Source organism: Strix aluco, chromosome Z, assembly GCF_031877795.1.
Source record: "Strix aluco isolate bStrAlu1 chromosome Z, bStrAlu1.hap1, whole genome shotgun sequence".
Classification (NCBI taxonomy): Eukaryota; Metazoa; Chordata; class Aves; order Strigiformes; family Strigidae; genus Strix; species Strix aluco.
Window position 1 is genome coordinate 22,574,561 of NC_133971.1, and position 23,304 is coordinate 22,597,864.

Genomic DNA, 23,304 nt, shown 5'->3' on the forward strand with positions numbered 1-23,304 from the left:
GCCAGGCACAGAGCAGGTTTCCCCACAGCACCACACTGCACCAAGAACTCTCCTAGAGCTGTCCTTGACTTGGCAGGGGTCACATTATTCATGTTTTCCTGTTGATGCCCACTGTGCTTGATCTGAAAGGTGTGTCCTTCCTGTGCCCCAAGGGGCAAAAGAGGGCACAGGTGTGCATGGGGCAGCTGTGCTGCTGACTTCAGTGGGCTGTAGAAGCACCCTTACAAGAGCCACCAGTGCTAATATTGTGTTTCCTCACTTTTTTAAAACCTGCAGGCAGACACGGACCAGGCTGCAACAGAGAAGCAGCAACAACGTATTTCTCACAGTGCCTTGTCACAGAAAGGGAATTTCGTGCAGCAAATGTTGAGAACAACTGCAGAACAGAAGGGCTGAGCATTTGATCACTGTTCACACACCTGTCACACCTACATGGGTGCAGGTGTAAGGCATAAGTCTGCCATCATCATCGGATGGTCACTAAATCACTTACAAAATTCCTGAATCAATCTTGCAAGCGCCTGTGAGGGAGGCAAGGGCCTTCACAGGGAGCCTGTGTCAGCAGAGTGTCAAAGCCATTTGCTCAGACTTTCTCAGGCTCTTCTCTTTTCTCTAAGGGCCAGTAGCTCCCAGCACTCTTCCCAGGCTAACCCTCTCATTTTCCTTCCAGACTGATCTGTCAGTACAACATGCAGAAATATGCTAAGACTCTAAAAAGAAAAAGCCAGCCGAACTGTTCAGTACTCCCAAAAATACTAAGCAAAAGTGCATGTCTGATCACATAGAAGTGACTTTACCTATCCATAATTCTTCTTGGAACAAATATCTAAACTTCTCTTGCCCTTATCTGGTGATCATCAAGCAAAAATACATTTATTGGCTGTATGCAGACAAGAGTTTAATTTGCAATTAAGCTTTTGCCTGTAAATTTGTAAGGTCAGTGAAGTTGCAGATGTGTAACTGTGAGCAGAATTTGCTCCAGAATATTCTGAACATGTCTATATTTTAAACACCCTTACTGATGTGTGATCCACTGCTTGTTTGATACAGAAGCATCCTTATCTACCTGGGCCCAGACTCCAATTATACTTGTATGCAGGAGCTCAGTGTTCTCTTCAGGTGAACTTCACCTGCATGCTTGGCATCCAGAAACCCACTCCCTTAATTTAAGCCAAATTAACCAAAGCCCCTTGGTTCATCATTCCTCTTCTCCCTGGCCAAGAGAAAACCCCCAGGCAGCCACAGAAAGTCATTCTTACCTCCACTCTGCCGAGAGGCACCGGATCCCAGAATTGTCATGAGCAGGAGAAAGAAGAAATGGAAAAGACATCAGTGACGCTTCACTGCACGCTCTGAGATGTGGGAGTTAAGATTTCCATGCTAAGAAATCTGTCTGAGAGCTGTAAGCTATCTGAAAAGGGTGCAGCTAAATTCTATCCTTATTTTGCATCTTTCTGTGGGGAAGAAGAGCTGGGCAACACTGAATGCTGTACAGGGAGAGGGAATGAGGAGGAGGAAGTGGATTGTTGACCACGGTTCTTGCTGAGCTGGACTGTTGCACCCTAAACCCAGACCTTTACCCTTACCCTTTGGGTCCTACATAACTGGCAGGTAGCACCCTCTGTTTAAGCCACTCCTGCACCCACTCCTGCAGGCAGCAGCTATAACAGGTGGGAGAAACCAGGGCTGGAGAAGCAGCATGGGCATGACCATGCCCCTATTTGCACATCGTGGGAGCTGGGCTGCACTGTCACAGGGAGGAGGTGCTAAGCATCAGCCAAGGACTGGGACACCTCTGCCCTGAGACCCTTGGGAGCTAGGACAAGGCCAAGGAGGGCTCCTGCTCAGATCTGGGGTCTTGCTCAGATCTGCACATGCAGACTGGTGAGAGAAGCTGCACTGCTTCTCCCTGCTGTAGGTGCAGGTAGCTGCACCAACCCTCCCGCTCCATTTGGAGCTCTGCTTCATGGGGCAGAGCTTTGCCTGGGGTAAAAGCAGGAGTGGGAATGTGAAATACAGTACGAAGTGCTGAGTCTCCTACAGGGCAGAGCTTGCTGCTAGTCTTAATGCCCATTGTAAGAAAAGGCATGGTTATTTTCTCAACAGAACAGAAGCTGAGGCACAGAGAAAGGGGCAGGTGCATGCCTGGTTAACAGCACGACCAGGGCTACCACCCCGTGCCTGGAGTCCTGGGTGATTCCTCTTTTCTCTAACTAAATACCCCTGCCTGTCCCAGGAGGGAAGGCACAAGCTGCTACCTTTCTCTTGGTGTGGCAAATGCTGTCAGGTAGCTCAGACCATGGGTATTTCTCCTCTTTGGATCATCCTGTCCCCACTTGGGAGATGTCCCTGGGAGCAGAGGTTACCCCAGGCATGGTGGGGTACTTCTCTGACAGCAACCTCCCTGCTTTCTGGATGCAACTCCCTGAGAAGACAAACTGCTCATGAAAGCTATTTTCACTTTGCTGTTAGGTGATACCAATACCAACGCTGGGTCATGGCCACGACTTCCTCTGCATGGATGAACTTACCAAGTTCTGGGACACAAAGTACAAGACAGAATCAAATATTCAGGAAATGACAGCTGTGCCAGTCTCCAAAGTGTAAGAATATATGAGGAAATAGCCTGGTGAGGATGCATTTGCACTCAAATTTAGCCCCCTGCACACTATCGATCTCCAAGGCTTTTCCTTCTCCTCCAGAGTACTTCACACCCATTTCTTCTCCCCCAGCAGGGAAGATAGGACTGCAATTGCAAGGATAAAAAATTAATTACCCCTTTTTTCCCAGGATACCTGAAATGCTGATGGTTGCTGCGGCTTTTGCGGCTCCAAAAGTTTTGCTGTGTTTGTTCGTGGCAAGGCAAGTGAACAAGCCAGGTCGGGTGACATATACCTGCAGTCTGGAGTCAACCACTCTGTCCTTGACACTTTCCACTATAGATCCTGCAGAAACCTAAGAGAGTGAAAAGCCCAGTGCAGTGATATTTCCAACAAAGACAAACAAACAAAACAAGGAAAAACCTAAGAGACCCATCCCCAAATGTCCAGATTGGCAGAGAAAGATGTAGCAAGAGACAGAAGTGGCAGAGAGCTAAAACTGCTGGTGTTATTTTAGCCCTTTCATAGCGGCTGACTTCACAGACAAAAGCAAATGTTCAAGACCTCTCCTATTTCACACTTCAGCAATACTTTTGCAATTAATTTTCAGTTCCAGAGGGCTGTAGTCTCAGTTTTGCTCATGGAATTGAGCTGGCTAATAACTCCAGGACCTCTTCTAGTAGATTGTCTATTCATGCCTTAGCAAGGAAGGGTACAAGGTGTCTTTGTGGACCCTGACTACATTAAGGGAGAAAAGAAAATGGTTTGGAAGTCATTGATTCTGGATTAATATAAGCACTGCCACACTTCGAAAGCAATCGTGAGCAAAGCAAGCACTCTGACTCTGACACTTCGGCAGAGAGCCGATAGATTTTCTTATCTCACACCTGGAAATATGGAAGTGGCTGCAAATGTGGTGATTTTGGCCAGCTCTTTTCCCAGGTCAGAAATTCCGAGGTAAATTAGCTTGGAGCTTGCTGATTTTGGCCAGCTGGGCTTGATTTTATCCTCAAGTCTTTCCCGCTTATATGGTATTCATTAAAGTAGGAGGACAAGGTACACCAAGACTCTACTTTGCAAAGGCAGTAGGAAGGAGCAGCATTGCTCACTCTACCCTTCATACTGATAGGAAGCATCAAGTGCAATTCAAGTAAGATGTGATTGCCTGTGGTTCCCACTGGTGCTACCTGGCCCTGAGGGCAGTGAGAGTTGTCTCCCTGGATCCATCCCAGCAAAGCATTCTATCTATGCATCTACCTGGGAGGTTAGAGAGATCAATCTGACCTCCCTGGACATTAGCAGAAACATGATTTCAACAGGATCTGTGTCTGTTCCCAAAGGTATTAACAGTGATCATTGAAAAAGCAAGCAGGGATGCATCAGTGTTGTATCACATCTTTAGTAAAGATTGTTTTCTCTCTGAAAAGAAAATGCTGAGAATAATATATTTGTTTTGTCTTGCTGAAGCTCAACTTGGAGTTGTGGTGAGGGAACATGCATGGGAAGAAATCACCAAATAACCAGACCAACACAGTTATTCTAACTATTGCATCAGGGATGGCTGGTATGCCGGTCACTGTGTAAATGCAGGGACCAGGGATATTTTTTGGCCTTATGCTGTGAAGTTAGTTTAGGTGGATGGGAGACGAGGGGATGTTTTTCACAACTTTCTCTTTTGTTACAGTGCTGGTCAGATTTGGTTTTAGATTTTTTTTCTCCCCAGAAACCACTCAGCACTAAGACACTCCTGGGATATTCCTGGTGGAAAGAAGGAATTTCTTTACAGGCTGCCCTTCCCTCCCAGCATCCACCTGGGAGAGGCAGCTGCTCAGCCTGAGAAGCTTGTGCTGATCGGGTCCTGTCTCCCTGCTTACCCCTCAGGCATACCCCATCCTGTTAGCTCCACTCCCAGCAGCACTGGACCACACCTGGTGAGCATGGAAAGCCAGGATTGCTCCTCCAGGCTTGGGCCATGGGAGGGAAAGGGTGCTCAGGTAGCTGCGAGCAGTAGGAGCAGTACAGCAGTACACACGGTCACATGCACAGTGGAAAATCACAGGTGAAAGTATCAGGTATCTGTGCGTAGGACTTTCACACGAGCCAGCTGTTGTTTCCTCTACTGGAAACCTCAAGCCATTCCCTTGTGTTAATTGATTCCCTTCCCTTTTCAAATATGTTCCCTGAGATTTTGTTTCGAGCAGGTCCTTTTTCAGCCTTTAAAATGACACCTCAGCCACCACCAAAGCAGAGACCTCCTCACATCTTCCCACATCGCTCACTTTGCGGTGCAGACAGTTTGAGGCCCATGATGCCTCATGGTGCATAGCAGAAGGAAGAGAAATTGTGTTTCTGTTTAGGTACGCAAGGCAGCTGATGCTCAGAGGAGTTTCCATCCTCCTCTTCAAAGGCAGCTCAGTAACCTCAGCAGATTCCCACTCTTTAAACCTCAGGACAATTACAGGTTGGTGTTCAGAGACCATAATGCCACAGGCACGTTGCATCTTCAAGTGACTCACTGTTGCTTGCTCGTGAGTCAGCCCTCAAATAGACATGTTTCTATCCACCCGCTTCCTGGCCCGACTTTCTCAGAGATGGTCTCTTGTTAAGGTCTCCTTGCCATATTTAAAATGAGGCAGTCTGGAGCACCACCCTCCTGGAACTGGGCTTTGCCTTGCAGACAGGAATGGGGCAGAATAGATCTGACCAGCCAGGCAGTTGCCCTGGGCAGGGGCTGAGCATCATCTCACACTACATCTCGCACACAGCTCTCTGTGGGACCTTGGCAGAGCAGGAGTCTGCAGTCTGGAAATACTCTGCCCTTGACAGAGACTCCAGACCCCCTGAAAGATTTCTTCCTCAATGGGGAAGAAATCTTGAATGAACACCCACAGTTGTCTCAAAATAATTATCACCAGAAACTACAGCGGACCCATGGGGCTCTTCAGAGGCTGATCTGATCCCTTTGCTGTTCTCCCTAGGATGGAATATAGAAAATTAGCCCTAATCAAACTGGAGGACACAATAAGGTTTAGAGAAGATAAGGAAGGCAAGACAGCTTTCAGAGTAGCCCAGGGTCCTTAATAATGTATCTTAATACATGGAAAGAAGGGATACAGACCAGGATGGGGATAGCTTCCTGAAGTAAGGAAGTTGAGCAAGAAGATTTATTGGCCCTGTTGGACAAGCAAGTCCACAGGAATGGCCATGGCCAGATAGTGGCCAGAAGGATTTGGGGCAGACAGGGAGAAAGAGTGGAAGCAAATTGCCAGCCTGCACGCAGCAGCAGCCCCACCTGCCTCCACAGCATCACACCCTGGGGCTCACATCCTTAAAAAAGCTGTTGAAAGACCACAGAGAGTATAAAACATGTCCACCATAACCATATGAAGACTGGAGGAAACCCATGGCAGACTCAGGCTGCAGAGCTGCTGTGACTGTAGTGCACCGCTCACTCCCAGGGAGGCAATATCGGGTGTCAAGCAGGTCTTCAGTTCAGCTGAAGGGAAGGCATTGCAATAGCCTACACATGGACATGAAAGCCAGACGAATTCAAAGCAGGCACCTATTTTAAATGGTAAGGATAATTAGACTACAGAACAATTTCCTGTGAGAAGTGGTGGATTTGCATCTCTTGGTGCCTGCCACTGAAGAGAGTGTGCCTCTCTTGAGGACGTGCTTCTAGCCAGGAATAAATTAGTGACATACGTCAGCGTGTCACTTAGGTCAGTCTAGAAAATTTCAGATCTATTCATCTCCAAATATGCTGTACGTGTATGCTGTCCCACAGGTATTTTGCCTCAAGATGGTTTGTTCTACCCTACTACCTCAGTTTGTATTATTTTGTCAAATAAACAATTTTACCATGTTATTGTTACCACATTAAGAGAAAGGAGAGGAAAGATGGCCTGCAGAAATACATAAACTCATGATGAAGTCCTAGAAACCCTGGCTCAGAGGAAGGTTGTAAGCGTCTAAAGCATCCTTCATCTCAGGCTTTCCAGACCCTTACAAATTAACCCATGCAACACCCTGGAGAAGGGTGAGAGTGTTCTGCAGAAGAGAAAACTGCAGCAGGGAGCCAAGTCAGGCTCAACTTGATGGCACAGTGAGGCGCTAAGTAAGGCAGGAATAGAAACCATGGGCACGGGTTCCCAGCCCCACTTTTTAATCCCTGGGCTGCACTTCCAGATGCTAACAGCTCACCTGGGCCAAAAGCATGAAAAAAAGAGGCACTTACGGCTTTCCCATTTTCCAGCCAGGTGACGGTGGGGACTGGAAGGCCGGTCGCTGCGCATCGTAATGTCACCACAGACCCAAAGGTGATATTTTGGGATTCAGGAGCCTTCAGGATTCTGGCAAAAACTGCAGGAGAAGACAAAAGTGCTAGTTGAACAGCAATGAAAAGCTGAGGCTGTACTGGCATGGGGATGCTTCCTCCCCAGTAGGTCTTGAAAAAAGCCACAGCCCCAGGAATAAAAACGGAGTGTAGCATGGGCTTCCTGGTGAGTGATGGTCTTGGGATAGGGATGAGGAAGTGAAAGAAAGTGTCCTGCTAAGGGTGACTTCATAAGAAACCTGTTCAAAACCATCAAGGCGACCACCAGCACTGTCACATACCATGAAGGTTAAGGATCAGATAAGCTCCTCAGTGTGATCATAGTGATTAGGACTTACCATGGAGAGCTGCAAACCCCAGCATTTTCCATGTCACAACAACCTGCCCTAAGGGGAGAGACTCTAACCTCAGATTATGGGGGAATGACTGGAAAAGACTTTAGGAAGATGAGATTCCAGGCAGAAGGTAGTTTTTGTAAAGTGACTTTTCATCTCTACTGCTCTTGCTTCTTTTTTGGCAATGTGGTTACTGGGTAGTTTGAAGATAAGCAAGATAAGAGCCTCCCTGCCCCAAGAATTTATATTTTTTCTGGTGAAAGAAGAACAGAAGTATTTGTGTTGAAAACTTATTTTGAGCCAGAAACACAACTCTGACAGCCTTCACAAGCTGTATTTCAGCTGCTGTACTTGGATCACATAGAGGAAAGCAGAGAAGAGAGACATTTCCCCTGTGGAACATTTGAGTTTTGACCCAAAATTTTTAATGAAGATGCCTGAATGTCTGTGCAAAAGCAGGCTGAATAGCTCAGTGACATTTCTTACTCCAACTTCTCATACTTACTGAGTAACGCTCACTCTGTACCTTCTGGGCTGCACAGCAATGACTAAAAGTCTCCATCAGAAATTTTAGTAAGCGGGGGAGTTTCTCTTGGAGTTCTCAGACAAGCCTGATATCTTCTTTGCCACTTTTGCTATCTTCATGGTTCCTCTTACTAACATATCTGATCATGTCATGGTTTTCTGTGTCTCTGTTTGCCCAATGCACCTCAGCACTGGCGAATGGTTGCTCCCAGATGGAGAGCTCCAATGCAGAGCAATTAGGAGACCAGTGAGGATCCTTTAAGAAACTGACTCTCTGTCCCCACTATTTAGGATGAGAAGACTTCAACTGCAAAATTTCAGCTGGAATTTTAAAAGTGTATGCTTTCCACATAGTTTCTCCACCCAATCCTGGACTTAGAAGGGGCTGAGATTTTTGTTAACAATGAGCCTAAAACCAGCTTTTGCTCATGAATAGGTAACACTAGGCGTACATTTCAGAGTAAAAACTTTTTTGTGTTAGGAGCACAGCCATTCAATAAGCTCCTGGGCAGGGGGTTTTAAGAAGACTAAATTTAATGTCAGTGAAGTGAAAAGGGTGTGAGGATATGTATTATATTCAGCTTCTTAATTCCTCTATGATCTCCAAGCAGACCCTCACTACTGATGTTTTATGTCACTTTCTTAAAGTCAAAGCAGAGCAGCATCAGGGCTGCTGCAACACCCTGTCCCTCAGCAAGGCAGCAGGTATGAAGCTCCACCACTAATGAGGAAAGCTTCAGTCAGTGGCCAGGGACTTTCCTGACAAATAATAAGCAAAATGAAACCTTTGCCTGAAGTTTCACTTCAGGCCATTAACACCAGATGGTTACGAATTCAGCCCCAAGTGCCCCAGGCCAAGCTCATAATTAGTTCGTTCGGAGAAATACTAAACTTTTGGGTCTGTCCCCTGGCAGCAGTTACGTTCAGTTATGGCTCCTGCTGAAGCCAGCAGTTAGCTCCCAGAGCCGGAATACGGCCCCTGGTGCTTTTCTCATGCTGCTGTTGGTTTCCCAGTATGCTGCTGGGACTCTGCCTGCCTGACAACTCTGCTATTCAGATCCTGCCCATCTTAATTAATACTGAAGTGATGAATTAACTGCACCACATTAACTGGTGCCAGACACAGGTGCGTATGCCCTCCTCTGTACCTGCTGCTCTCCCAAAATCTGTGAGGCTCTGTCAGCCAGGAGGAAAAAAAGCATGCTTTGAAAGTGATGAAGTTGTACAGGAAGGGAGCAAAGCCACAGTGAACGTGGCAGGGAGGCCAGAAAACTGCATCCCACTCCCTGGGGTTCTCCCGCCAGCACTGATCACAGCACTTGCTTTAGTAGCCCAGCACTCTGCTGGTGTGAGCGCTCATCTGCCAGCATAGGGAAGGCAAAGGGTCAGGCCATTCAAGCTTAAAACACCAAATACAGGGATAAAAATTTCAGCAACAGCTGCTAAGTATTCACATGTTTCTTGTGGAAAGTGCCGCAGGTGTATTATCTAGCACAGGGAGGGATGGCTAAATAAAAGTGAGCCTATAAGGAAATAAGCTGATTTCCAAAGTGTGGAAGAATGGAAGCTCCTGCTACCCCAGTGCCACCATGTGTGTTTCCAGGACTTTCAAAATTGAAGTTACAGATTTAATGCTTTAACATTTCAAGTACTTACGTTTACATGCTTTTTAAAAGTATTTTACTTAAAGTTTATCTATTTAACTTAAGTACTTAGCTTTAGATACTGTGAACTAAATAACCTGGGATTTTTTTACATTATTTTATTTTTAAGTGAGAAATTCCCTGGAATAAGGGCTGAACTCCTCAGGACCTGACAGGCTTTGAAGCGCCACTGACTGGCACACCTAGGAACACATTTTCTAAAGGGATCTTCATCGCTTTGGGAAACAGCATTAAAAAAAACAGCATCAGCAATTTCTTAGCCCCATCATCTACGGGTGGATGATCGACACACCACTGTTGCCATCAGACTCGGGTGCTGTGAGAAAGCTAGGACAGGTTGTGTGAGAGCAGCCAGTGTCACCTTCCACCAGTGCAAAGTGGGGCAAGACTACTAGGATGATCTTGAGGTCCATTTTGGCAACCACATCAGCAAGGAAATCTGTCTTGTAGCCAAATGGAGGAACCCAGCCCCCAAAAATATGACTTTTTTTTCCCTCACCACATTACACAAAGAAAGAAAAGAGGCAAAGGTGAGGAAGGAATGGTGACTCTGATAGTGCCAACATAAGCTACTGTGGGGTAGAGGTGGGTGAAATGCAGGAAGAGGAGAGGAAATGACAATAAAAGTTTGTAAAATTCACATTATCTGGTGGGCTTAGGACATTGTTTTGTTTTCATTTTGCCTCAGAGTAAAAATTCCCAATCATCAGGTGATTTTTAACACCTCTGTTACTTGCCCTCTTCCAGATCCTCCCAAAAGTGGGTTTTGCCAGGACCTTTGTCTGTTTAGCTACGTGACCAAAAGGTTAACAACATTTACATCAAGACTCCCAGGCTTTCAGCACAGGACATACCCAAAGGCATTACAAAAAGCAGTTAGGGAAGGTGGGAGAAAAGGGCTTTATTTATTTATTTATTTAAGTGGAAAATAAAACAGAGAAGCTGGAAATGAAATCCAGCCAGCTAAAAGCCAAGCCAGCACGTTAAGTTTCACTCCCAAGCCCCCTAATAAATGTCCTTTCTTTTATAGCCCTGCTAAATGATGTGCTGTGCACTGCAAGGCTTGCTAGGAGGTATCTGCACTGCAGCCAGCTGCTCCCATTTCTGAGAATTAGGTAACATCATCCAGTCCAAACAGTAGGGCTTTAATTCAGTCACAAAACTTTTATTCTATAAAAAGATTAAATCAAGGTCCCAGTCAGCCCCCGGTTTGAACAACTAACTCTTTCCAGGTGACTTTTTTTCCCGTCGCCTTTGACTGAGTTGTGTTTCATTTCCATGGTTTGGGGCCCAATCCTGCAGTCCTGGCAGATGCCTGCCCCCTGACTGGGTAAGGCCTGTTTTTTTGTTAAAGCAGGCTGGATTGGGCCAGCCACATCCAGGCAGCAGCCTGGGTGGCCTGGGGCCATGCTGCTGCTTTCCGGAAAGCACAAAGTGATGCCCAGAGTTCACAGGAAACCCTCATGCACACAGCCCTGCTGCAGGAAGAGACCCCTTTTAGCTGGGGTTTCATAAGACTTAATGCTGGCTTTGACACACCAGTCTCAGTCAAGCACTGGTTTTGGGGTGTGGGGTGTTTGGTTTTTTTTTTCCAGACCCTCTACTGGCTTTGGTGAACCTCAGCTTTCAGAGAACATGAGCAACATTTGCCAATGTACATGCATTAACCCAGACTGTCAACATCTGCACATATTCACATCCAAGAGTTTGTTGCTGGTCCTGGCTTACTGTAAAGCATGCCTGATAGTCCAAACTGAGATAAGGCCACCAAGGTGTTAGCAACCACCTGGTGACAGTGGGTGCATGTTCCCTTCCCATCACAGCCTGAGCCTGGACTAACATGTGAGCCAGACCTGGTGTGTCCATACTGCCAGATCTGGTATCTCAACCTGCTCCAGTTTCTCTGATTGTTTTGCTTTTGTCATGAGAAAGGGCCTTTTGGGTGATTACAGCCAGGTCTTACACTGAAAATTTTTTCTAGCTAAGCTGCAAAACACTGTGGTAAAGGCATCTCCTACATGTAAAAGGTGTTTTCCTCTGGTACAGCTGGTGCCATGTTGAGAACCAATGTGTCTACGTTGCTGGGAGAATTGGTAAACTACACATCACCTCGGAAACTTTCCTGATATTAATACCCTGGCAAAGCCTTTGCACTGCATACTATTCATATGTAAGCATTTAGGAGCTAAACTGCAAGCATTTTTTTGTTCGCATTTGCCAATGTTCCCATAGTGCTTTTGTACCTGAAGCATGACAGATTGAAATGACTCCTTCTCTACAGAAGAGTTCTCTGGGCTTGAACTTTGCTTACTAATCCATAAAAAATCATTTATGTTTGCCACCTATATGCTCTGAAGAACCATAAACTTGTGCTAGTGTGTTTGCAGTCTTTTGCCAGTGAGAAGTCTGGTCATCTAAATTCCCATTCAGATTCATTCATCTCACATCCATTCATTCTTCCTGACAAGTCTGAACCAGGCAGTCAAGGAGAGGTAACAAACAGAGGGGCTACAATTTCCTTCCCACTGATGGGAGATGAGGGGAGGTCTGATAAATACATTTATAAACATAAAAAGCCACAGCATTTGTGTTTTCTGACATTTCAAATTAATCCGTGTAAAATCCCAACAATTCTTGAAATACCAGGGCTGAGAACAGGCTGCTCATCATGCTCATGGATCAGCGGTCACAGAGACAGCCGTGCTGAGCTGTGTGCAGCAGCTAATTGCATGCCAAGAGCCAGGGCTGAACAAGCGAGGCACAGTCTCTGCAGCTGACATGATGGGACCGAATCCCAGCTCGGAGAACAAACAAATTCTTCGGTAAGCATGGTCAGCAACTCCTCTCGCAGCAGCAGCGATGGGCTCTGCGCATGGCTCCCCACATGCCTCTGTATGGGAACAACTCACGTTGTACCTTTGCCACTGCTCAACGTGTGCTGCCACCCTCCCACCCACTTCCAAAACTGCTGGGTTAATAATTAAATCCTGAGATAACTGCAAGGTCAGTTTTGCTTTGATCTCTAAGTATTTCTTATCAAAACTGCAATATATATCTTTTTGCAAGCCTACTGAGTAATCACAAAGAGGAGCAAAATGCCACAGGCAAAGCTGATATGAGACACTTCCATTTATCTCTATCAAATTGCTTACCTATTTTTATTTAATCCTTGTCCAAATATGCTTATTGCCAGAGAACCACATGTATACAGATTATCAAAAGAAAAAAAAATGTACTAATGCAGTAGGAAATGCACACAACCACTGTATTATTTCTCAAGGAACAGCACTATTAGGTGTGGGCCCCAGAAGAGCAAGCTGCAGAAGCACTGTAATCAAGCAGTACTTCATGACTCACCTGTCCCTCACCCCGTTATCATGGTAGTCTGGGAGAACCCCCCAATGCTTTGAAATATCAGCGTTTTGTACAAAATCTCAAAACCTCCCAGCTCTTCTGGCTCCTGATACATGATTTGGGAGGTTTGGGGTTTGCAGTAGTTCTAACACCTCATGCAACACAGGCCAGACAGCACAGCAGTACACAGGCACTCAACCTGGAGCCTGAGGCTGTGAGATGTACAGGAGGGACAATTCAAGATCTGTGTGGAAAGGAGATGGAGGAAACCACAACATCTCCATCCTAAAGCATATGCCTTCAGATTCTAAGATCTGGTATCTAATATCAAAGCAAGTTTTTCTTAGCAAGGCAATAGCTTTTCAAGGTAACCTTATTCTAGGGTGAGCTCCAAGATTTATGGGTGGTAGGACAATTTTGCATCAGCAGAAGGCATCGTTAAATGCACCAGCCAGCACAGGAACTTCTCAGCTGTGGAAGACTTTGCATTGCATGTAGATGTCTCTGGAATCCTAAAAGCAGGCCCTGCAAATATGCAAAGCTATAATAACCAGGAGTAAAATGTAAATAGATAGCTTATATCCTGTGTAACTATATAAAACCTGTTCTGTACAAGTGTTCATTTCTATATACAGAGCAAACACCAGATTCAAGGACAAGCGAGGATAACGTGTTCAAATTACTTCCCAAGGAAATGAATAAGGAGATTCTTTTCATGTCAGTACTGGTCTTATATATGTGTTTGGTTTCTTTGAAGAAAAGACCCTTCTAAACCTCCCCAGGCTTTCCTACAGTACAGAGACACACCGTGCACCATTCAACTCTGCCATTACCCATTACTGCATGTGAAACTGGAAAAGAAGTTCCCAGTCTCTTGAGGCAAAGAGCAACACTTGTTCATTCCAGTTGTGTGTTTGACAACCAGAGGGAAAGAGATCGGTACACACAGACAGACTGGCAGCCTTGGCAGTGGATGTGAGGGGCCGTGGACAGTCCATCACAACCACTGCTGAGGCTGCCAGTCTGCCTGTTGTATACTGAAACCTTCACAGCTGCACACAAGTTTCCCCCTCTTCCACTCTCAGAAATGGAGCAGGCAATTATGGGAATCAATGGGATACCCAAAACTGATATAAGCCCTGCAGCATCCTGACATCTGGTCTCCACCAATGGGTAAGAGCATGCCATAAATTTAATTACATGCCATATGAAAAGTACTTCCTTTCATCTATTTTAAAGTGCTGCCAGCAGTAGCTGCAAGGATGTTTCTTGTTTTGGGGTGATAGCAATTAGCCTGTTCCTCGCTCACCTTATCCACCATGCATGCTTGATTTTCAGTGCTGAAAACTCTGCTAGTCTCTCCTAACACAGTGATCCATCTTCGTTCCCTATTCTTAACTCCTAGTTTGAGATGCCTTTTTTGTGAAGGGCTGCCTGAGGCTGCATTCAGTTTCAGAGATGTGAGATTCCTACACAGAAGCAGCACAACAGCAGACACCTTCTGTTCCATAGTATAGGCACACACACCCTAGAAATACTGTATGATACTAGAGCTGGCATTAGTGCTAGAAGTAAAATCTAGACTTGTACAGTCTGGAAGAGTCAGTTACAGTGGAAAATAAGAGCAGGGCTTTCACCTTCACTAAGGCTACCTAAATGAGAAATACGAAAGAGGTCCTTGAAGACAGAAGGCATTAGCCTCAGGAAAATGGTATTGGTTGACCAACAACTTACCAAAAGTGGATTTTTAAATAGATTCTATAAAATTTCCAGGTTGCCTTCAAAACCCTCCTTGCTGTATCTTCAGGCCCAGCTCTATCTTGGTTTCTCAGTATGAAAAGGCAGTCACTTCAGGATAGCTGTCTCAGTTTACTCTGGCTCCCTTTATCTGATAGCTATGGGTATTCTCTACCCTCAACAATTTGTTGTTGTGCAGGAAGCACATGCTTCCTAGCTACCCAGCACAGTTTATAAGCCAGATGGATTTTGTCCGCAGTATCTATTTTTTTTCTTAAAACTGCAACTCATGCAATGATGTGAGAAATTAATACATTTTTTTAAGTGCCTAAGGTTTTTGCAAAAGGAAATAGCAGGCTCCAATACCCAAGAAGAATTGCTCATATATGTCTTGTCAGAAATCTCATGCCAGCTACTTGGTGCAGAAGGCCACTGCGAAACAATCACTTGAAGGCAGCGTGTACCTCATGTTTGTGTCACAGCAGAGCAAGCCTCAGGAATAAATTGAATAGATCACACTTGTTTGTTCATTTGCTGAAGGTCTGGGGCTGTTTTCTTTCTCCTGTGGCTTGCTCTGCTACCCTGTAATTAGGGCTATGGTCATATCTGAGGCATCTGAGAACCTCGGGATAACTATGGTGAATGCAGAAGGTAGGAGGAGATTTAATGAGATATTCTGGGCTTTCAGTTACACCCATGCCACCCCGCTGAGGCCAGTCAATTACTTTGGGGTAATTACAGGCAAGCTCTGTACTATTTTCTTTCCCTGTAATGCTTCCTCCCCCCAAACCAATTGCAATTTTTAACAGCAAACTGCAGTATTCACCATTTACTGCCACAGGACACTGCCTGCAGGTACATACACCAATATCACTGTGGACAGAGAAGGCAATCCTTTCCCAGGGTTTCTGTCTCTGCTCATGGGAGAGCCACTCTTCCTCAGTGTCAGTATCAGAATTTCCCTGAGGAAATGTTGCCCAGCACTTAAATGCAAAGCTGCACACTTCCTTGTCAGTCTGCTATTTTGCAATCCATCTCACCCAAAACATCCTACCTCAGAAGATGGCACAGATAAAAATTCAGATTTCATGTTGATAGCTGATCTATGGGCAAGGCAGCAAGAATCAGGGTAACAGTGCTGACTGGCTGCCTTGGTGGTCTCTTGGTATCTCCCTTTCCTATTTTGTCTACACCAAGTACAGACATGTTTATGTGAAACTGTAGAAAACTTTCTGGATGGTACAACTGAAGTCAGTTTTCATTTGAAATAGGGTGCATCTCTGGAATGTGGGCCATGCAAACTGATAGATTAACTGGACTAAATACATACTTTAATTCTTGTTACTTGAATTATGGTGTCACTTTCTTGTCTTTTGATTTATCTGTGTTGCAGATTTGTCCCAAGACTACATAAGAGGTCCACAAAACAGCTGAAGGAAGCTAGTGCTTTACACTTTGTGAGCAGGCTGTTAACTAAATAGCCAAGGCACTGCTTTCTAGCTTTTTATTGTCATCTGGTCTGCTGTCCCCTCACTGCCTCCAAGATTTAGACAAAACAATTAAAAAAAAAAAATCTAAACTGAGTTTACCCATGTTTTGGCAGATCCTTCCCTCTGAAGGGATGATTCTCCAAGGAAAACCTTCCTATTTTTAAGGCTAAGGCAGTTCTCACAAGTGTCTTATAGGGGAACATTTTTGTGGCCTGTGGCAGGGTATTATTTTAGTAGCTAGTAATAAGCAATAAACTGTGGACAGGAAAAGACTTCTATCTACCAGGGTTGGAACGCAAAAACAAACAACATCTAAGTCAGAAGAGCGTGAGGAGCATTGCTTCTACCCTTGTTTCGATTTGTTTGCTTTGTGTGCTGTCACATAGTAGCACAGGAGGAAGTGGAGCAGCCACACTTGGACAGAGAGATGAATGAAGCTGCCTGGCTAAAGAAAGGATCAGTAGCCCTCAACCAATGCCCCATTCAGCCAATTTGAAACTGTAGAGAAGATTAATCCAAAAATGTTATTAAATCCATGGAGAATCCAGTTAGTTTCTTGACAAGCACGCTGGATCTTCCAGCACTTGTCCTAGATAATTTGTTTCCTGAAAGATTTATGATTGTTAATTTCCAGCCATGCCTTTGTACAGTGATGACATCAAAACTAAACCTATACACAAAACTAAACCTATACACAATATACTCCAAAACTCCCGAATTCCACAACTCTCTGGTGCCACAGGCTGGAGATCAAGCTCAACTTCATATAAATCACAAGATGGAGGTTCATCTAACTCGATACACAACCAACAGGACCGTCTGTGTACTCTTTCCTTTCTCATTACAGTCCATGTATTTATGGCCTTTTTCCTTCTTGTTCAATATTAAAAATGCATCACTGGGCAAACTGGGAACATCAGAGGTTTCACTGGCTGGGTGCAACACCTAGAAATGCAAAACAGGAAGGTTGTTCTTCATCCTCAGGGGAAGAAAAAACTTTTTTTCAGGATTTCTGCACACAGAGTCCCATTATGCAAAGGTGAAAAGCACAGTAGACAGTTCAGACTGTCTTCCTACAGCAGAGAACTTCCACGCACATGCTTCTGTTGGAATGGAAAGACACCTCTCAAACGAACATTCTACCTTCAGTTGTGTTAGTGCCTAATGCACCACAACCCTTTGTACATTTAAATGGCAATAACTCCATTCATCTCCAGAAAATGCTCTTTCCATAGCTGAAGCTAAAATTTAGGCTGATAAAAAAACAGATGGTTTATAACTTTATGCCTCATCTATAAACAGTTGCTACTTTTTAACTGTAAGCAATTCATGGACAATTTTCCAATTTCTCTGTAACTTTTTTGTTTTGAAGAATGAAGAACATATAGGACATGAACCCATTCTACCAATTCATAAATTCCTTCCCTCAAGGAGAGAAGGAAACATTCTCCAAAACAGCAAAAAAGCTCTGCCAGAACACAGAGCCCAGCTCAGGCAATTAAGCCTGTAAATCATTGCAAAACATGTTGTTTTACTGCTGTTTTGCAATAGATGCTTCTTATTTGGTATAGAAATTATATATACTTTGAATATTGGTTATAAGCACCACATCTGAAAAAGATAGCGAGAGATTAAAGCAAAGCCATCCAGTAGAATTTATTTTGCACATTAAAAAAAACCTACCAGGCAGCTTCTCTCTGAGTCTGAATGACAAGCATGCTCATAACAGGAATATTCCCATACCTCTTACCAGACAAGAGCTCGTGGCTTTTAATTTATTCTTTCAATGTCATACAATTTATTTATAATGGGTATAGAGTATATCATTGTTACACGTCAAGCCATAAGGACCACAGAGGGTGTACAGTTTTAGGCAGCAGGCCCAGAAACTGAACTTGATGAGCTCTTGCATAGCTTTTGCTGAACTGGTCCTATTAATGGACTGGATCAATGTCACTGTAAATAGCAATGAAAACTGAAATTCCTCCTGTTCTACAGTCCATGTTGCATAAACAGCTGTCCAATGCATGAAGGAAAAAACAGATCAATGTCTCACTAATGCTGCCTATCATGCAAACCCTACAGATTTCAAATGCTCAGACAAGGGTCAAGAAAAGCATTCTTGGCACAGCCTAAAAGTCTATACCTTGCCCTCAGTTTTCAATGACATAAATGGGAATTTCTGCATTTGAGGACAACTATCAACATTACTGTAGGCAATAGCTGCTCTCCTGTTTATTTCCAAAGAAGTGATCTTCAGATAAAACTGGATGGAACATCTTAGCCATCTCAGGCAACATCTTGTCAATAAATTTCAGCCTTCAGACATCTGTGTGAACAGGTAGGCAAAGGAAATGCTTCTATTCTACCATAGTCCTGGATCCTGGCTTCATCCAGGAATCATTCAGCCACAGATTCACTTTCAGCATCTGTACAGCAATCAACAGCAAATTTGTATAAATCTTTTGGCAAGGTACTGCTTCTGAGTGCTCTTCTCATCTAGGGTTAGAAGAAGTGTTCATTATCAAAGCTGATAATGTAGAGATTAAACAGCTAGTTAGCAAAATGCTTAAGATGATAGAAAATTAATGCAAAACTGCAGGTCAGAAATGTTCCCTCCAGGAAATCAAAAACACGTTTCTTGTATAATACTGTTCCTTTATCTCAGTGCAGATGTTACCTCCTGTAGCCATCTCTGGATACATGTGTAACAAGAAGTCATCTTCACACCATAATTTTCACAGAACCAGCAAACTTATCATTGCTCATTTGTTTTGCTTTGCAGAGCTGTGTGGAGAAGGCTTGTTTCTGTCTATTGCACTTATGCCTCATGCCAGTACTTCTACTAGTCCTTTTTTGCATAAATTGCACAGGCTGTAACTAATTTGACAAAGGAACTGAACACGGAGAAAGATGACTCAATAAACCCATGCAGCTTCTGCACATCTGGAAACCACTGCTTTGGTGCAGGATCACTTCATAGTGACCCCAGCACATGTTGGGAAGATCAAACACTGTTCCTCCAAGGTGTCCCCTCAGAGCTAAACAAGAAGTGTGTGTCATTTTATTGCTATGGGACACACAAATATTGTAAAAATAGCATGCAACTTTCCTTCAGTAGGAAGACTGCCTACCTTGCATGGTGGCTCACTTGGACTCTCCTCAGCCAATGTTTGCTTCTTCTGTCCCTTCCCTGTTCCCCACTTCTGTGCCTGCTCCCCAGTGACAAATCAAGGGGATGTCCCATGCTTTGTTTCTCCTCCTAACACCCTCCTTTCAGTGAGAGCAGTGCTGTCCGTGGGCTCAGCATCATTCCCAAAGAAGATCCTGGGTCTTCCCATGGACCCAGCAGCCAGGTCCATTATGATTGTGTTGCAACCCCTAATGGATTATATCTTTTAAGAAGAAAATCTGTTTCACCATCATGTGTCCAAATTCATGTGGGTTTTCCCAAACTTGGGGAAAAACACAGTCAAAAAGGACAGGCTTTTTTCAACCCTTTTAATAAAAATGCTGACCCTGTTCTGGACACTAAAGCTCATTAACTGATTAGAGTTCACTAGTTCATCACCTGAACTCTGGTGCCTGAAACGTGCCCCAGGAAAGGAAGCAGGCTGCCCTAGCTAGGGACCAGTCTGTGCAGGGAGCAGCACCCAGAGGATCCTTGTCTCCTTCCCACCATTCACTGATGAAAATCAGGAACAACTGAAAAATCAGTTCCACTAAGAAAGGCCTCCATTGCTTTCTTTTTCTTGACAAGAACTGCACCTGAATATTAATTTAAAATTGTTGGTCAAATGATTTTGGCTTTGCTTTAAAAATAATAAAGCTTTATAAATATTAAAGCTGTGTTTTAAAAGCAATAAAAGGAGTCCAGTATTATAAATGTTGAGGAAAGCCAACAATGAACAGAGAAAAATTATTTGGAAAATCAAAATAGCAGCTTTTTTCAAACTGTTTTACCCTGAAACCAGACAAGAAGTAGAATTGTAAGGCACCTCAGTGGTGTAAATGCTTGGGCCAAGATTCTCATCAGTTTAAATGAGTGGATCCAGCATAGATAATTTTACATATTTGAGAATTGCTGTAGTTTCTGGGCCCAGCTTCAGCAAGTCATTTAAGTATGTCCCTGGTCTTACATGCATTAAGGCGCCTGACCACATGCAGGAGGTAGAGGGTCAATCTGTCAAGTTAGACAACCCTGTACTTTGAACAATGCCTGAAACTAATTGCAGGACTAATGCTGAACCCATTAAAATGGAAGCTCACAACAGAAAATTAAAACCTCTTTCAGAAATCAGGACCTGCCTGATCTAGATTTAGCTAGTCATAAATATTTGCACTGTTCTTTGAATGGGCATTTGCTTCAGGATTAAATATTCATAGTTAACCAGCCATGCTTAGTCATTTTATTTTATTATTAAACCACACTATGCAGTGCTGTAACTCCAGTCAATAGTAGCACCAAGATTTAAGAAAAAATATTGTAGTGGTATTACAGAGAAGCAACAAACAACATATTTTCATAAGTTTTCTGAACAAAGCAAATGCTCAGAGAAAACTGACTGAAGTGTGATTTGACTGCATCGAGTAATTTTAGATTATTATTTACTTGGAGTTATTTTAAAATGCTGATACTAAGGGGGTAGAAGAGTTAGGAAGGAAGAGTTACTAAAAATTATGATCAAAGAAGTGTGTGAGGGGGATGTATGTGTGTGCACATACCTGTGTGCATACACAGGTATGTGCATATGTATGTATGCTAAATATCCATGAGAATTAATATCACATACTGGGAGGGAAGGGATCTGTATACAGCGCAAGTTGCAGTCAGGATTTTTACCCAAAAAATAAAACAAACATGCATCGGCCTAGTTTGGGTGGCAGCCTGAAATGAGGTATGTTATATGGGTGCCCTACCAGAGAAACCAAGGCAAGCCTGGAGAACAGCATTGCTTTGTTCACCCAACACATGAATGGAACATGAGGGGATAGTTTGTGTGGGAGGACTGAGGTCCCATTGACTAATTAAGAACTAATTTTTCTCGTTTTAATAAAAGAGCACACACAGGCTCTCCTTTGCAAGTAGAGTATTTGTGGATTATTTTGCCATTCCCTGAATTAACAGGCAGCTGCATAATTCTGGAGACAGGGACAAAACAAGATATCAACCTTAACAGCCTGGATTTTGGTGCAGTTCCAGCCCGCTTTTAGATTCCCTAACTGGCTCTGGTAGATTCAGAGTAATAAAATCTCAGTGCGTGAGGCACTTCAGCATGGAAGGGGGGGATTGTATGCATGGCACCACGTATTTGTCGTTCACAATTAATTCTTGACAAGCCTCTGGCCACTGTCTCAATGATAGGGCCAAACCAAAACCCAGGACCCAAGACGTTCACAGCCAGATCCAAGTGTCTTCAGTTTGTCCCATCTCTTTCAGCTTGGGAGAAGTACAGCTGTGAATCTAGATTAGAAATAGCTGCCTTCCTGTTTTAAAACTAGTTAAGGAATTCCTGTCATATTTGAAGCCTGTCCATGTAAATATTAAAAAAAAAAAAAAAAAAAAAGAGGAAAATTAGTGCAGTTTTTAGGGAAACAGTAGATCTACAGTAATTTGTAGTTGGATCTAATATACCTGATCCTGCTCTCAGAAGAAAGTCAATGGCCCTCTTAGAAACAGGATTGCACCCTAAGTAGCCTCTGATCATCCCAGGCCAAATGTAACCTACAACAATCTTTTGAAGCTTGCTAGGCTTCAATGGAGACCCTTCTCCACTTTCTACAGTACACTCATTCTGAATAAAAAAATAAAAATTAGTTCATCTACTGAGTCAGTCATTCCTCCTCCCACTTCGCAAAACCTAGCATAACCCAACTTCTCTTACAGGATTCAGGAACAGTGAATGCCTCGTTGCCTACATTTGGGTTCCCTTGCAGTCCACTGATCTCAGCACTCTGAAAAGGGTGATCATTTATACCATAAAGCAAACACCTTCTGTAAATAAGAGACAGACACTGAGCACATAAAGACCAGAAACTGAAAAATCAATCCAATGTTCAGTTTAGTGAGCAGAAAATGTTTAAGTCCTCAGAGAAAAAAGCTCTGTTTACCTGAAAAATCAACCAATTCAGATGGAAAATCAGAGGAAAGGAAGGGGGACATACACTTAATGCTGCAAAATGCTTGACTGTTTGCAGATGCAGCTCTCTCTGATCAGACTCTTTGCAGTGAGTTTCCAGGGCCATCAGCTTTCTACTTGTCTGTCTGCACAAGCCATAGTGTATAATCCACAGGTCTGGTGTGACTTTTCAAGCAAGACACAAGTTGGCATCTTGGAAACCATCAGTCAGAAAGAAAAACATATTTGGGAGTGGTTACTCAGACAAGTATCCCACCAGATCTGCAGCAGCTGTAGACAAGGACAGTCCACAGATAGTTCCTTTCACCATCAGCCAGCAATGAGAGCAGGTGTGGACAAACTTTCTCTTTCGCACTCTGCTTTCTTTTCCTTCCCCTTCTTCTGCCTTTTGGGTCACCCCCTAGGATGTTTTTGTCAGCATCAATGGGACACTGCAGGTTAGTTCAAGTTAACTGGATATGCGTGAGGAGCTGGCATATAGAGCTTGAGCCTGGTGCAAGGGTTACTCACCTTCCACTACCACCATTGCAGGTTTTGAATAGGCTGTGCCCAGGCTGTTCTTGGCTACGCATCGATACTGTCCTGCATCTTCTCTCTGAACATTGTGGATCCTTAAATTCCCTGAATCGAGAACAGCAATGCGAGCATTCTCCTGCCAGAGGAAGGAGCAATCAAGGTGAGGGCTCTACATGCAGGCTGCACACAAGTAGCACCAAACACCTGCTTACAAAGACTGGGCTTACACACATGAAAATTATTTGTGTTGTACTACACTGAAGGATTTAAGGCCAGCTCTTCCTGCTCAGCATTGCCATGGCACACTCACCTATCCCTCTTATTGCAGATCAGTGAATTATAGTTACAAAAGAGCCCTGAATCTTATGTAAGCATCTCAGAAGCTCTTATTTATAAGAACACTCACAAGTGCATTCAGCAGCATTTGGCCATGCTTAGTAGTAATAAATATATATAATATAAAATATAGATACACAGAGAATATTTGGTTTATAAACAGAATTATTGCAGATGCAGATATTTATGAGATGAGCCCTGTATTTTCCAAATGCTTACTTCCTAGAAACTAGAATTTAAAATTGCTGTAATTGATGTTAATATTTTAATA

General features: G+C 43.8%; 1 protein-coding gene across 3 annotated transcripts in view; it reads right to left on the reverse strand.

Annotated features, from left to right (window-relative positions):
• MUSK (muscle associated receptor tyrosine kinase) overlaps positions 1–23,304 on the reverse strand; it is a 53,837-nt gene that overhangs the window by 21,053 nt on the left and 9,480 nt on the right. For all 3 annotated transcript variants that reach the window (XM_074812696.1, XM_074812695.1, XM_074812694.1), the window contains exons 5-8: positions 22,692–22,833; positions 6,838–6,962; positions 2,796–2,955; positions 1,260–1,266 (exon numbers count right to left, since the gene is read on the reverse strand). In XM_074812696.1, the coding sequence (XP_074668797.1) occupies positions 1,260–1,266; positions 2,796–2,955; positions 6,838–6,962; positions 22,692–22,833 (434 nt within the window). The remainder of the gene's footprint in view (positions 1–1,259; positions 1,267–2,795; positions 2,956–6,837; positions 6,963–22,691; positions 22,834–23,304) is intronic.